The sequence below is a fragment of the Coptis chinensis genome, chromosome 2, assembly GCF_015680905.1.
Source record: "Coptis chinensis isolate HL-2020 chromosome 2, ASM1568090v1, whole genome shotgun sequence".
Taxonomy (NCBI): Eukaryota; Viridiplantae; Streptophyta; class Magnoliopsida; order Ranunculales; family Ranunculaceae; genus Coptis; species Coptis chinensis.
The window spans coordinates 110,287,519-110,302,321 of NC_141457.1; the positions used below are offsets into that span (position 1 = coordinate 110,287,519).

The 14,803-nt window shown below is 36.9% G+C and overlaps 1 protein-coding gene and 1 pseudogene across 3 annotated transcripts; one reads left to right on the forward strand and one right to left on the reverse strand.

Moving 5' to 3' along the window:
• Nucleotides 1–4,247: 4,247 nt before the first annotated feature.
• Nucleotides 4,248–8,287, forward strand: LOC147520530 (two-component response regulator ORR26-like). 2 transcript variants are annotated; one of them, XM_086592066.1, is made up of 5 exons: nt 4,248–4,610; nt 5,562–5,714; nt 5,842–6,231; nt 6,404–6,480; nt 7,018–8,287. In XM_086592066.1, the coding sequence occupies exons 1-5, from the start codon at nt 4,484–4,486 to the stop codon at nt 8,020–8,022; spliced, it is 1,752 nt and encodes a 583-aa protein (XP_086448192.1). In that variant the 5' UTR covers nt 4,248–4,483; the 3' UTR covers nt 8,023–8,287. The 2 variants fall into 2 exon arrangements, with proteins under 2 accessions (XP_086448192.1, XP_086448193.1); XM_086592067.1 differs by having other exon boundaries at nt 4,252–4,610; nt 6,407–6,480.
• Nucleotides 8,288–8,890: 603 nt separating this feature from the next.
• Nucleotides 8,891–13,449, reverse strand: LOC147520531 (peptidyl serine alpha-galactosyltransferase-like; annotated as a pseudogene). The gene is made up of 8 exons (XR_015212659.1): nt 12,974–13,449; nt 12,638–12,808; nt 12,271–12,514; nt 11,981–12,181; nt 11,206–11,683; nt 10,439–10,598; nt 10,058–10,305; nt 8,891–9,956 (listed from the first exon to the last, which is right to left on the reverse strand). The product of XR_015212659.1 is annotated as a peptidyl serine alpha-galactosyltransferase-like (transcript).
• Nucleotides 13,450–14,803: the final 1,354 nt, after the last annotated feature.

A 14,803-nucleotide genomic window follows, 5' to 3' on the forward strand; every position in this document is an offset into this window, starting at 1 on the left:
TCGTGGTGTTATAGGGCTGCTCGAGGGTATTGCAGACGGGCTAAACTCGCCGTCCTCAGATCCCGAACTTTAACAACCGCAAAAAGTTTTCATTGGACTGGTTTTTCGAATTTAAGCCGCCAAATTTAATCGAATCGCTTAAAGGGCATATGTGACACCTTTTAGCAGCCAATTATAGTCAAGCCCCATTAGACTTGCTCTTAACCATAGTTCGTGATTCAACAAAACTTCGAATTCTCTGAATTTCGGTTTAAAAAATGGAATTCTGATATAGAGTTGAAATATCTAAAATTCTGAAATCATCCGAAATTCCAAATGTGATAGGGTCAAATTTAATAAATTTCATATTTTGATTTTCGGAATTCCGAAAATTCCGAAATTCCGAACTATTCATAACTTGATTTATAATCTTCAATAACATATACTAGCATGAGAGGGCTCGAGGGGAGTAGCAAACGTTAAGGCTGTTAGCATATGAAGCTAAGCCTTGGACCCTGGGTAAGAACTAAGAATACTTTATATTAACAGCATATGAAGACAAACTCGACCATCTAATGTAACTGTTTCTGCCACTATCACATACGATTTGGAGTGTGCATATACTCAAATTTGCATCATATAGAGATTATTACACCCTTAAATCCTTTCTTTCCTATTAGTACCAGCACCAGCATTGTGTTTTTGTAAGATTCCAGCCTTTAGGGTTCTTGAATATCTTCTATAAATTGTGGATTTTGATTCAATTGTTGGTTTAGCCAATCTTAAGAGTTTCCTATTTTATCAAACACAAAAAATAGCTTCTCAAAATCATTTCTCTTAAAAAAACACGTCTGGACTACTTAGAGTTTGTCATTTGCTAGTAACTGACTCCTTCGCTGTTGTATCCTGGGAGGCGTGCACTTGAGGCTCATACCGGCAATGTTTTTCGTTTTAAGAAAATTGTACCGAGCACAATCCTCAGTGATAAGTTTCTGGTTACAATCTTATTTATGTTATGCTTACTAGAATAATAAAATGGAAAACACAATTAAGTACAAAACAATTAAGTCTCATGGGGTGCTATATGGTGCAACCCATATAGCAACCCATATAACACCCCAAACACCAAAAAATCATTCTAATGGGTAAAAGGGTCTTAAATTTGGCTAGTGTGATCAATTTAGTTAAATTTGTGGCATTGTCTAGCAGTTATTAAAAATAAGTTTCGGGAGACGGACGATAAAGTTTATGCTGTCTGTGCGATAAATTGCAACGTTTTCTGTTGTCTGTACAGTTCACGGTATTGTTTATTATTTACTGTTCGATGTTATTGTTCAACGGATGACATACTTTCTACCATCTATCACTGTTCATGGGTACTATTAATTTTAAGTGAATAGTGACAAACAATGTGCATTTTCTGCTGTCCGGCCCACCAATTCCACAAAATGCTAAAAATAAACCCATTGGATGTTTTTTCATGTTTTGGCATGCCAAATTTGGTCGACAAACTAAAAGTCTTAAAATCCTATGGCAAAGAGCAAGTCCAATGGAGAGCTAAATTGGGTTGCTAAAAGGTGTCACATAGGCCTTTTAGTCTTACAAAATTTGGCACCCCAAAATCAAAACCAATCCAATCATTTTTTCGTGGTTTGAAGTGCTAAATGATAATGGACGCACATAGTTTTATTTTGCTCGGCCTATTATTTTGTAATTTAAGTTGAATTTTTAGACAGACGACACGTTTTCTGCCCTTGAAATTTAACACACGGACAACAAAAACTACGCCGCCTGCCTCCTCCGAACTTATTATAGCAAACAAGCTAGTGAAAGTCTTAATTTTGGCTAGGTTTTTTGCTCCTTCCAAATTTAAGACCCTTTTAGCAATCTCATTAGAATGACATTTTTGTAGTTAGGGTGCTATATTTGCCTTTAACAGCCTATATTATCTCCCATTGGACTTGTTCTAAGTGAAAGCACAATTACAGAACAGTCACCAAAAACTAATCAAAAGCAACTCTAGATAGGCATAGGCTGCATATAAAATCCTTGGAACAAAACGTGATAGTGGGCATTTTCTTTGAGGACCAGAAGATGCTTTTCATTTGCAAGCCTTGACATGCATCATGTATGCCACTCTCAAAAAGCACCTTGTTGTTTGAAACAGAGAGCTGAAAGGTAAAAACTTTTACTAGTTACACCAGATTTGAACTGAGGAATTATTTAAGAAACAAACATATTTAGTGACTATAATACCCCAGATTAGACCAAGTGAGATGTATGAAAAAAAGAAGCAAAGAACTTGAGAAAGTCGTATATGTTGATTCCAAATGATTTGCTCTTGATTGGTAGGTTTGTCAGATTAGGTACAATTAACTACAATTTATTCGTTTGTCTTTAGAATTTGAATTTTTTTGAAGTAGTGTTAGGATTATGTCCTTGCAGTTGCTATCCATCAACTCGAAGTTTCTTATGGTGATGGAACTCGAAACTATTGGATTTCAAAAAGTTGTCATATATCAGGCATCCACCACTTCTGCAAGCGCAGATACCTGAACAAGACCTAAATGACCGCCTAGTGAAGTTTCTATATATTTATGGAGAAAAAGTTAGAGGTCTGCTGCGCTGTAGTTGGCCTACACACTGTTTGACATCCACGTTAAATTAAACCAAGTGAAAATCACATAGGGGTCAGGGGAGACTTAGCAACAAATTGCTAAACAAAACTATGATATTTTTATTGTGAATAAATTGTAATCAACTATCAATTTTCAACATGAGGAGAGAACAATGAAAGCCATTCTAGAAAACTCATTCAAGCGTAAATTCCCAAATAAGACAGGATAATGTCAATTTGTTCTCAATTTGAAAACTATCAGCAACTTAGTGCAAAAAGTTGCTGACATAACTCTACTAATTGCTGATCAATTGCGTGTGGTGTTGACATGAATTTAATTGGGAAAAAATTGACATTATCGTGCCTTGTTTGGGAATTTACCCAGAAAGTATTGTGAGCCGTCCTTGAAATCAATGTCCCTTCGTGATAATGACATTCTATTAAACTGGAGCCAATGTGGTAAAAGGAATCTCCTCCTAAAGAAACTGAGGTTAAAGACCTTTGTCTTCAATTTTTTGTGCGTTAATCTGCTGACATACAAAGTTTCAATAATTGCTTACTTCTCAAGTACAGTAGTAAGATGCTTCTCAAGTATGAATGGCCACTCAGGAACTTAAATTTTCTTGTTTAAAGTAGTAAAAGAAGATGAATATTCTACTTTCCACTTCAAATTAATTTAAGATTTCTTTTAGTTAACATTCCCTTCTTAGTGAGTACTTGAGTACATTCCACATTCCTTCCTACCAATTGTTTCCAACCCTAACGCCACCATGCCCTCCACATTTGCAGCCTCTTCTAAATCAAAAGCGTACAAACTAATCCGATTATTACCAATGATATGCATTAGCTGGTAGAATTGGAATAGGTCGACAGACACGTTGCATAATGGAATGAAGTAATAGAGCACAAAATCTTAGTTTAAGATTAAACCGAGTTTCGTCGAGGATAAGAACTTTCCATAATCAAATTCATTCGCTAGTAAGAGCATCTTTAATGGTGAGATCTCCAAATATTTTTGAGCAATCCAACACCAAACCAAATAAACACCAAACAATTTTAGTGGAAACATCAAAGAGTGAGCACCAAATGTACGTCGCGGCGTTTCCAAAACCGCACCAAATAAAGCCCTACACAGCCACTGTTTTCAGAACACCGCAAGAGAAAAACACACAATAAAGATTTGTTTTGTCCGTAAATGAAAAGTGTTTTCCTCAGAATGGTGTTCAAACACCGCCAGCACATTTGGTTCAAAGACCAAAACAAATACCAAATTCCAGCCGATTCGATGTTTGGTTTGATGTTTTTTTGGTTTGGTATTCAAAAAGTCTCACAATTAAAAATAAAAAACACTAAATTTTCGAGAATGTAGTGTTTGGTGCTAAATAGGTCTCACCATTAAATATGCTCTAGCACTATAAGATCAAACTATAACATTAAATGCTAGTCGCCACTTCGAGTTTACTCATAAATCTTAATCAACCAATAATTATTATTATTTGTCTTATAATTGTGGCAACCACTTGACACTTGTCGATCAATAGTCTTCACACACGATTTTCGGTAGGGTATTAGATGATAGATGATTAGTAAAAAATTAGGCTAAACCCTGCCACAAACCAGTCTTTATAAAGAAAAAGGTTCAAGTAGTATTGGATGATCAACACAATCAAACATGCTTTAATCCACTTAAACTTATTCTCCCCACTTTCCCACCAAAGTTATTTGGTGCCGACTATAAATATATATTTTTGAACAAGAGAATACTAAAACATGAGCCATTGGGGACCCTTCACCCATTTTTAAAACCTCTTAAAAAAACACACTCACACACAAAAACACATACACACACTCTCTTTTGGTGTCCTTGATTTTGCTCTGGATTGATCAATGGAGAATGGGTTGGTTCCTAGTCGAAGTGACATGTTTCCTGCTGGTCTCCGTGTCCTTGTTGTTGATGATGATCCTACATGGCTGAAAATTCTTGAAAAGATGCTTAAGAAGTGTTCTTATGAAGGTACTTACAATCACTTTGAATTTTAGTTATTTTAGTTCTGGGCTATTTCTTATCTAGTTGACTGGCCATTTATTTACCATTATGAAATTGTATTTTTGTAATATAATGATTAATCAGATGTTGGATTTAAGGTGGGCTTCTGTAGTGATTTCCATGATAAAACTAAAAACCCAACATAATATTTTCTTTGCGATGAAAAAGAGATAAATGGTAATCTTAAATTATAGTGAAGATTGGAGAATATGCTGATGAAGTAGAAAGCATATATATTTTCCCACCCTCAAGAAAACAACTTCTAGGATTTAGCAGGAATTTGTTTGTTACCGATAAATAAAAATGCACAAATATGTTTGTCAAGATGAGGCTTCTAGTAGAATGCTTAGAATGTCATAATGGCACTGTCAAAAGGTTCCCCCATGGTATTGTATCAGAATTAAGATATGAGGGCTGGTCCATTAAACGCTTTACAGTTGGAATATAGTGTTCAAGAGTTGTCATTCTTGAATTTGTAGACAGTAGAGAAGAGTGAAGATACTCCCTTTTCTAAAACCAAGTGGAATTAAGAAAAGAATAATTCAGAAATTTGTCCAAACTTTCTCAGGAATCAAGAGTTGAACGAAGACAGAAACTGTGAGTGTTTGTTAATGCAAATTGAAAACTTGCTACTAGCAAAGACTTTGACTTTATGCGAAGCAGGTTATTCAGATATATATTTTATGGAGCAAGTGTTGTGAGTGCTAGTATTTCTAATGGTCACCTTGATCTTGTTAGTATTTAAAGTCTATGATCGCACAAAGATGGGGCCTTTTTCTCTTAATGGATATACATATCGTAGAAGGGCAATATTTTCCTGAAAAGAATTAAACCCACTTGTAAATGGCTCCATGGTGTTGATTTGTTATTTTGCTTCTATCTGACACATTTATGTTTATATTTCTTTGTCTGTAACAGTAACTACATGCTGTTTAGCAACTGATGCTCTTGACATGCTTCGCAAAAGAAAGGAGGGATTTGACATTGTGATTAGTGATGTCAACATGCCTGACATGGATGGTTTTAAGCTCCTTGAACACGTTGGACTTGAGATGAATCTACCTGTCATCAGTTAGTTCCTTTGATCATATTTTTTATCTGGCATGCTATGTGTTTCTGTTATAGTTCAATTATTTTTACATCATGCTAACATTTTTTTTTTTTTTTTTCCAATGGTGTCCATTATGAAACCGTCTAGTGATGTCAGTCGATGGAGAAATAAACAGGGTGATGAAGGGTGTTCTGCATGGAGCCTGTGATTATCTTCTCAAACCTATACGAATGAAAGAACTTCAAAACATATGGCAACATGTTGTTAGAAAGAAGATACACGAGGTTAAAGATCTTGAAACGCATGAAGGCAGTGAAAGCATCCAAAAAATGAGAAACGGTTTAGATGCTTTTGATGATAGCCACTTGCTAGCTGGAGGAGATCTTGCATCAGCAAGGAGAAGAAAAGACTTAGAGTACCACGGGCTTGATGACCAAGATTTTAGTGATTCTTCAGCTGCGAAGAAGGCTAGGGTAGTCTGGTCCATAGATCTTCATCAGAAGTTTGTCAGTGCTGTTAATCATATTGGTTTAGATAGTGAGTGTTGATAATTCTTCTGATCTTATATTTTCTGAAAGCTATGCTAAGAAGTCATGATAATTTTTGAACAACTAGAATTGCTTGCTTTTAATATTTATGGTCAGCATATCTTAACTGTCATATTCTAAACTTGTGAAGTAATGATACTTATCTCTTCTTTTTGGTACAGAAGTCGGTCCGAAGAAAATACTTGATTTGATGAATGTCCCTTGGTTGACAAGGGAAAATGTAGCTAGTCACCTGCAGGTAGGCCTATGTCTTTAAACTGAATTCCAGGTACTGACTTGAATTTCTGTTAGCATAGTGAGTCTCTCTAATTCTCTTTCAAATATCAATACCTTTCAAATATTTAGATGCTTTTACTTTCTTCTGAGATGCTGGAAAAAGTTTCTGCGGTCCTTTATTGAAATTGTTGAAGTTTTTGATACTGAAGTATCTTTTTAACCAAAAGTATGTTTTAGATGCTAACATCTCACAACTCATGGCTCTACTCCCATTTAGAAGCTATGAGAGCATCTCTACCCCACTATTTTAACACTTCCAATGTTTGGACATTAGTGTACGCCTTATTTTATTCTGATTTTATGACATGAGAATATAAAGCGGTATCAGTGATTTTTCTTGGAAGATAGATTTATGCTAAATTTCTTTAATCACTATCATGAGATGCATATCACCGGTTAGGAGAGTTTCCAAATTACACCAAAAGAGTACTTTCAGTTTTTCAGAAAATCACGTTTGGACTTCATTATCAGCCTCTCTGAGAACACCTGCATTGTGCAGAAATACCGCCTCTACTTGAGTAGGTTGCAGAAGCAGAACGAACCTTCCTTTGGTGCAACAACACAACCAGATTTCTCTTCAATGGATCCTTCTTCAAGCTTTAACATCCAGAGCTCTACTGTGATGCACCAAAACAATTCAGCTAGCTGTAGTTTTGGATACTTTGGCAAAAACATGCTTGTCCAAGATGTTAGCCCAGAAGTCCAAGAAGTCAGTTCGAAGGTTCCATTCTTACCTGTAACAAAATCCAGAAAAGCTTTGACTGTTGATGTTCCATATATGCAGAAGATGGATAATGGTTCTAGAATAGAGCTTGCAAATTCTTCTGGATCGGGGAAAAAGATTAAATATACATTGTTTGAGCCTAGTCAGCCTACCACTCCTCAGCAGCACTCTTGGGGCGGAGCAAGTCCAATGATACAGTTCACAAAACAACCAAAAGAAGAGCAAAGTCCACCTAGATACCCGTCTTGTCAAAAGCAACACATCCAAGCAGATCCCATAAAACCAGCTTCATCAGTTAATTTTGGAACTTCTACTAGCGAAGCAGATAAAGTAGGCCCATCTGAAATGAAGCCTTGGCGTACTGTATATGGAAACAGCCATGTCAGAACTGTGTCTCCAACATCTCACACAGTTAAGGCTCAAACCAATGCTGTAAGTGCTGAAATTTTTGACTGCATGTCTACCAGTATCATCTCACCAAGCACAAAATGCCACAGCTTTGATCAGTTTCTGAATAGTAACTTGGGAACTCAACAGCTGAACTTTGTAAGTGGGCCTATTTTAGTATCTCCCCACGAGGATGTCCAACTCTGTTCCCTACAAGATCATGCTTACGTTGAGAATGTTGGGCTCAACAACCTAGAATTTTCCGACTACCTTGGTCCAGAACTTATTACTGATATTCCAAGTCACTTGAATGATGGACTGAGGTTCAACTCAGATTATCTATTCGACTCAATCGAATATTCTACAATAGCTGAAGGTTTGTTCATTACATGACCCGTACAGCTCTGGAGTCCGGTTTTTACTAGAGACTGGTAGCACGGTATCTTGAAAAGAAACCTGTTATGTGTTAGGTGACTGATCCTTACATAGATTGCTCTGTCACCTACACTTCTATATTTCATCTTTCTAACAGCTATGTGATATTTAACATGTAAATTAGATGGAAACAACAAACTTATGGTGGGAAACATAGTTATGAACTGCTTGTTTACTCTACAAATTTGTTAGGGTTGAATTTGAACTAGGGTTGTTTCAAGGACTGGAGGTGTCTAGTTGGATTTGCATTTTTTTTATTAGGATTTTGGTGGTGTGACACCTACCAACTTCTTGACTCCCCTGTTATATTTCAAATTCTACCCTCGAAAATTCACATTTTTCTGGGAAACACAAGCACGGCCTGTAGTTAGCAGTTACATCACCTCCTTGCATCGCGTATATGATGTGACATACGTGGATATCTTTGTATATGCGTCAGCCTCTGTTAATCTGTTAGTGACCTTGTTTCGGTACCTACCGTCTTTGACTTCAAAGTACTTAGGGTTCATACTGATGCAAGAAGAATCCTGACAAAACATCTCTGAAGAGGCGGTGGTATGCATCTAGAATTCTGGAGGCATCGTAGCCGTGTGTGATGCAAGAAGAACCTATCAATTTTTCAAGAGCAGTCCTTGCAAGTACTTTTTAAGCAGGCATGTCTTTTTAGAGTTCTGGTATTGGGGGTTATACAGATGTGATTACTCGAAGAAATCCATATCCATCCCCGACTTGGACTAATTAAAATCCTACACGGCAGGGGAAACTATTCTTAGCCCGCTAAGACAGTAAAGCAGACATAAGATGGAGGGAAAATCGCATTGAATACTTTCTTTCTCAAATTGTGCTTATTATTTTTATTTTTTCTATGATACTCTAATATATTGCCATGACCGGCATGGTAAGTTACAAGCATGTTGAAACCTAAAAATTGCACTCTAAGTTAAACATTATACATTTTCAAAATTGGATTACAATTGCATTGTAAATTCAGCACAATTACTCTTCAAACAATTGCAGAGTCCCAACTCACATTGTGCAAGTTAAGCCATGAACATCTTCAGCAACATAGCACAGTATCAGATCCTTTGTCCTTCACCAACAAATTCCAGTCCAATAGCTTAGACTTAATAACACTGACGACGTTTTTCTTCCAGGATTGTACAGAAATTTCTGAATCATATCTCAAAACTGGATCAAAATTATATGAGAAGGTACAGATTATTGCGTTCATCACAAGTCAGTATAAATATGTCTATCATGCCCATTTGTATCCAGGAAACCAGAATGTGAGGCTCTTCTCTTATTCCTGTATGATTTACTCCGTGTTTTCTGCTTTTACGCCCAACAGAACCACTGACATGAGAGCTAAGAAGCCCAGAGTTGAAAAATCCATAGAAAAATCATCCAAGATTTATACGAGTTAGAGACATGATCCATTCGGCGGGTATAGATGGCACAGAAGATGCAGTCGTTGGCATGGGGTTACTTTTTACGTACAAGTTTCCATCAAACTTTCCAACTCGACGTGCCAACATAGGTTTTTCTTCAATGATCTGATTAGAGGTAGTTTCAATATGAGTGTTGCCACATTTCTGCCTCTCATGGTGCAAACGGAGAGCTTCATTCATAGTCCTTGCACATTCAATGCTCAGCTGGTCCCTTCGCAGAATGTCTTGATCAGTTGAATCTAGTATTGAAGGATCAGGAGGATCTGGGAAGTTAGCCCAACATGTGTTGACCAAGTCCACATTCCTCCAGTTGGCCTTATCAAAACTCCAGTTTCCAACACTAAATTCTAACCCATAGTGGAAGACCCTATACTTGATGCCCGGCTCAGGAACATAACCAGGATAAATCAGTATATCTTTGTTAATGATGTGCCTCAAATTCAGCTGCATGAAAGACAACAAGGGTACACATCTTTATAGATTGAACAGATGTCAAATAATGTAGCTTTTTTACGTTAAGAAAATCTGCCTCTATTCGAACATACCTCTGCTGCACCAAAGGAGTAACCATACATCTCACTTATCCATCCAGATTCATATATATCACCTGTGAGATTTTTGAATAATGAGCTTTTATCGGCACGGACCTCCTCAGTTTTGTGCAGCCATAGCATGGCAAACTTTGCAGGTCATCTACATGCATAATTATTACACCACCAACCTTATCGCGACATCAGGATGACTGGTATGAAGCTCAGCAAGCTCATTGTCACAACCTATAAGGTAGCTGAAATGCACAAACGGGGTTAAGCCATAAAGTACTGACATGCATCAAATCACCAAATGAGTAACAAATCTGCACAGAAATACATGAATTTGTGCAAGTGTTTGTGTTTATCGGAGATAGAGAGAGATTCTTACTCATAGGGGTTGAAACTGGATGGCCAGCGTTGCATTAAACTCCCATGGTGTTATTGGGCCTCTGAGTATCATATCTGCATCTAGAATAACTATGAATTCCCAAGGCCAGTATCCACATGATTAAGCCAATGGAGAACACCAGCAGGTTTATTGATTGCTGGGTACCTAGATGCCAAAACAGACACAACATTATTTCCTTAGAAGACGACGATGACGAGAACAGAAACAATACTAACAATAACAATAATTAGTACAGTAAAACTGCGTTAGTGATAAGATATTAATGATAATATAGTTATTAATGTTCTTTAATTATCAGATCTCTTGGCAGGTAAGCAGCATTATTATGATAACACCTTCCACTCCAACACAAAACCCTGTACAACTGGGGCATGGCCTTAATTAGCTTCCACAAAATTGGAACCGGATAAAGCCTAAACTTGTTTTCTATTAGTCTAGTAGCACCTTTCCTACCACTTTATTGTCCACTGGAAAAGCATCAAGAGGGTCTTTTCTTCTCTCTTTCTTTTTAGGGCTGGTAGGAAGAGAGTCTATAGCACTGACTCCAAGTATCTCATTTTAAATCTCTTCAGAAATTTTAACAAGAAAGCATATCAGCAGATCTTTGACCATCAAATTATTAGGTCATTTGAAGAATACAATGTGGCAGCGTTAAAAAAAAATGGGCTTACTTATTCTTTCATTTTATCTCTACATGCACAAAATCTCATCCAGGGAAGGGAAATATCTTCAGAGAGGAGAAATGCATTACCAGTCTCCAGTTAATGGATGTCGGCTCATGGATGGGACATGATGTGTAGGTGCCAGATCATGGCCAGTATATCGCTTTTAAGTCTTCCTCGGTGCAGCTGAGTAGACGTGTAATATTTCCAGGCTGGCCACTGAGATGAAAACTGTGGAGAAGTCCTACAGTTTGCCAGTCAAAATATGGGGAACACTCTGTGGAAAAAAATTGTATGTATTTTTGAGTGCATCCTTCTTGGTTCTTCAATCGACTGATCTTGTACCTTTGTTTCCTCACTTCGCATGTTATCACTTAATTATATATTTCAGCGAAAGTGAGTTGAGAGAACGTCTTGCTCTTTAGAAAGCTCAAGTACTTTGACCATTTCGGCTTAGAGCATCCACTTGATGTGGTGTAATAGAAGACCCTCATTTAAAGTGTTTATACATTCTATACTCAAAAACAGAGCTCGCCTTTTGTCCGGATTGGATTCCATCAGTTGGACCTGCATCAAATTTAGATATACATCATAGCAACTACTGTGACACAGCGAAAGTGAATTAAGTCAGTAATACCTTCTCCAACAATTAAGCATTCATAATTTGGTCTTACCATCAATACAGTTTTGGGTGAGAATACATGCATCCAATACTGACAAAGAGATGTGTATGGTACTGATTGATGAGTAAGTGGTGCTCATTGATCATGGATGGGTAACATGTCAACTATAGCCAGTTGTATTTTATCAAATACACTAGGCTGTCCCTATTTGCAGCATCCTATTTCTAATCTAGTGACCTACCTCTCTGGGATATGGGGGCTCAGGGAAGAGCCTGCCGCAGTCATAAACGACCCCATCCTCATGGTGATCCAATTTACTGAAAGACCAATTCCCAACACTGAATGGCAATCCATAGTGAAAAAGGATAGGCTCAACCCCAGGGCGTGGAATATAACCTGGGTAGAGCATCAAGTCATCATTAATCTTGTGGTGAAGTCCCACCTACACAAGCAGAGCGCATAAACAAAAAATGATTTAGCACGGCACCAGAACATCATAATTACAAACAGAAGAGATGTCATTGTACTCACTTCTGAAGCACCAAATGAGTATCCATACATTTCACTGATCCAACCCTTTTCATATATGTCACCAGTTATATTTCTTGCCCAGTGAGCGCGGTCTTCACGTACTTCTTCTGTCTTTGAGAGCCACATAGGGGCCAATGCCCTGAGGTCATCAATATGCATTGCTAAAAGCCCACCAACCTTGTCACAGAGTTCCGGGTGCTTTGTATGAAGTTGTGCAAGAATATTATCGCATCCAATCAAATATCTGAACAAGTTATTCAATCTATCAATCCGTATTACAGATGCATTTCGGAAAGGTAACACCGCCACCATAGAAGGAAAAAATGTACCCTATGTCATTTCCACTTCCTATGTCAATTCTTCTTACCCGTATAATGCAGCAACAGGTCTTCCTTTCTCTGCGCCAAGTTCCCAAGGTATAATTGGACCGCGAATTATTTGGTCCGCATCCAAGATCACAACCCAATCAACATTCTCTGCTTCTTTACTATATTTGAGCCAGTGAACTACTCCAGCGGGCTTGTTAATTGCAGGGTACCTGCCAAAATGCATAGAACAGAAACCACACTTTTAAACATAAATGTGCAAAAACGGAACATAAAAGACCACAGATTAACATCAACATGCATAAACAGTAAAAAAAATAATTAAAATGATAAAAAGAACAAATATTTAACATAATAATTAAGTAAAAGTTGAATACCAATCGCCAGTCTTTGGGTGTCTGCTCATTGAAGGAACCTCAAAAGTAGGAGCAAGCTTCATTCCTCTATACCGCTTCTTCTCCTCATCAGTACAACTAAGAAGCCTTGTAATTGGTCCAGGTTGTTTGGCCTTTTTGAAACTATGAACAAGACCAACTGTTTGCCAGTCAAAATAATCTTGGCATTCTACAGAAAACAATGTGTGGATTCTCCATGGTGCTTGTTGTTGACTCAATACACCAATACCCAAACTTAAAACCCACACTAAAACTAATAAAAATCTCACCATTGAAGCTGGTTTCATAGCTAGATTTGAAATGGGCATCGATAACTAAATTTCATGTGTTTTTTCAAGTGGCCTAATTATAGACTCAGTTGCCATAATTATTCAAGCTCATTATTAACATAAAGCTATTTAAGCTAGATTCGAGATGGTATAAAAATTTTGTGTTATCTGAAGAGTGGAGATCATGCAATGAGATTGATCGAAAGTCGTAGAGTTGAATTCGATTATTTTCAGAAGTTGGTAAAGAAAATCTATATTTTTTTATTTTTTGTCGGATGGTTGTCTCGAAAATTTAGTCACACCCACATGGGCCTACTGGATCTTCTTTTAAGGCCCAAAACATATATATATATAGACATATAGTGTCCATTATGAAGGCCTAAAATACGGTGGGCCTTTCTAAATTTCTAATAACAGCGTGTGTGGGACTAGTTTTTGTTAGTTCTCGCCTGCTCAACTCGTGTCTTAAGTTTCACGCTATTGTAGATGTTAAGCAACCAATGACCCACCCGTTTGTCGAGATAGTTAGTATGATTTTTTTAGATTCTAATTGTAATTATATAAGAGAGACTCGTCTATTTATTTATTTTAAATAAAATAGGAGATAATTATGTTATTTAAATGTAATAAAATAGAGTTTGTTTTAATTTTAATATGAAAAATAAGAGTAATTATTTAATTTAAGTGACATTAGTGAAATGTATCTAAATTATTAATAGAAAAAGGACATCTAAATTAAGTAAATAAAGATATTTTAAATTGCCTACTAGATATTCCAAGATGACCCCGGTTAGGCGTGTTTTTTTTTTGCATGATGCCCCATGCGTTTTTTTTAAAAAAAAAAAATCTAAATGACCTTTAATATTAATTTAAATTTACTTGAACTTTTTTATTTGGGTTTGTGTAATGCCGATTCATTGTTTTCATTACTCAGCAGCACATTACAAAACCCACCCGGCACGAAGAGGTTAAAACCAGCTCCTTCCAAAGTTGAAATACGGTATTGTGTCAAATTTATTAGATATCCTTGAATCCTTGATGACCAACGCTTTACTCAAACAACGTTTTCCTCTATAGCTGTGTAAGTCCCCAATTAAGTGTAGACGTGTTAAGTGTTCTTGAATGGATTCATAAGCTCAAATGGTTAGAGCACTCTTATTTCAGAGGTTGGTGGTTCAAATCCATCTAGATCCAATTATAAAAAAAATATATGATTAGTTTTTCACAAATTAAATATATTCTGGTTAATACAATTGATTGTTGCATACACTCCTTTGCAGCCAAAGCGTTAACAAGCACATGCTTCTGCATATCACGAAAGGAACTATCATCTGGCATTGAGTTATAGGTGTCCGTTATTTTACTTTATTTTTTGTCTATCATATGTTTTACTGTTATCTTGTTTCCAGTCACAGTTGTATATCTGTTGGGTGATTCTCTTGTCATGTCAGGAAGTTGTATGAAGTCTGATGCACCAGAAGCACTTTCACTGGTTAGGGACTTCTTGATAAGGCAAACATTCTGAAGCCGCCTAGGCCGGACT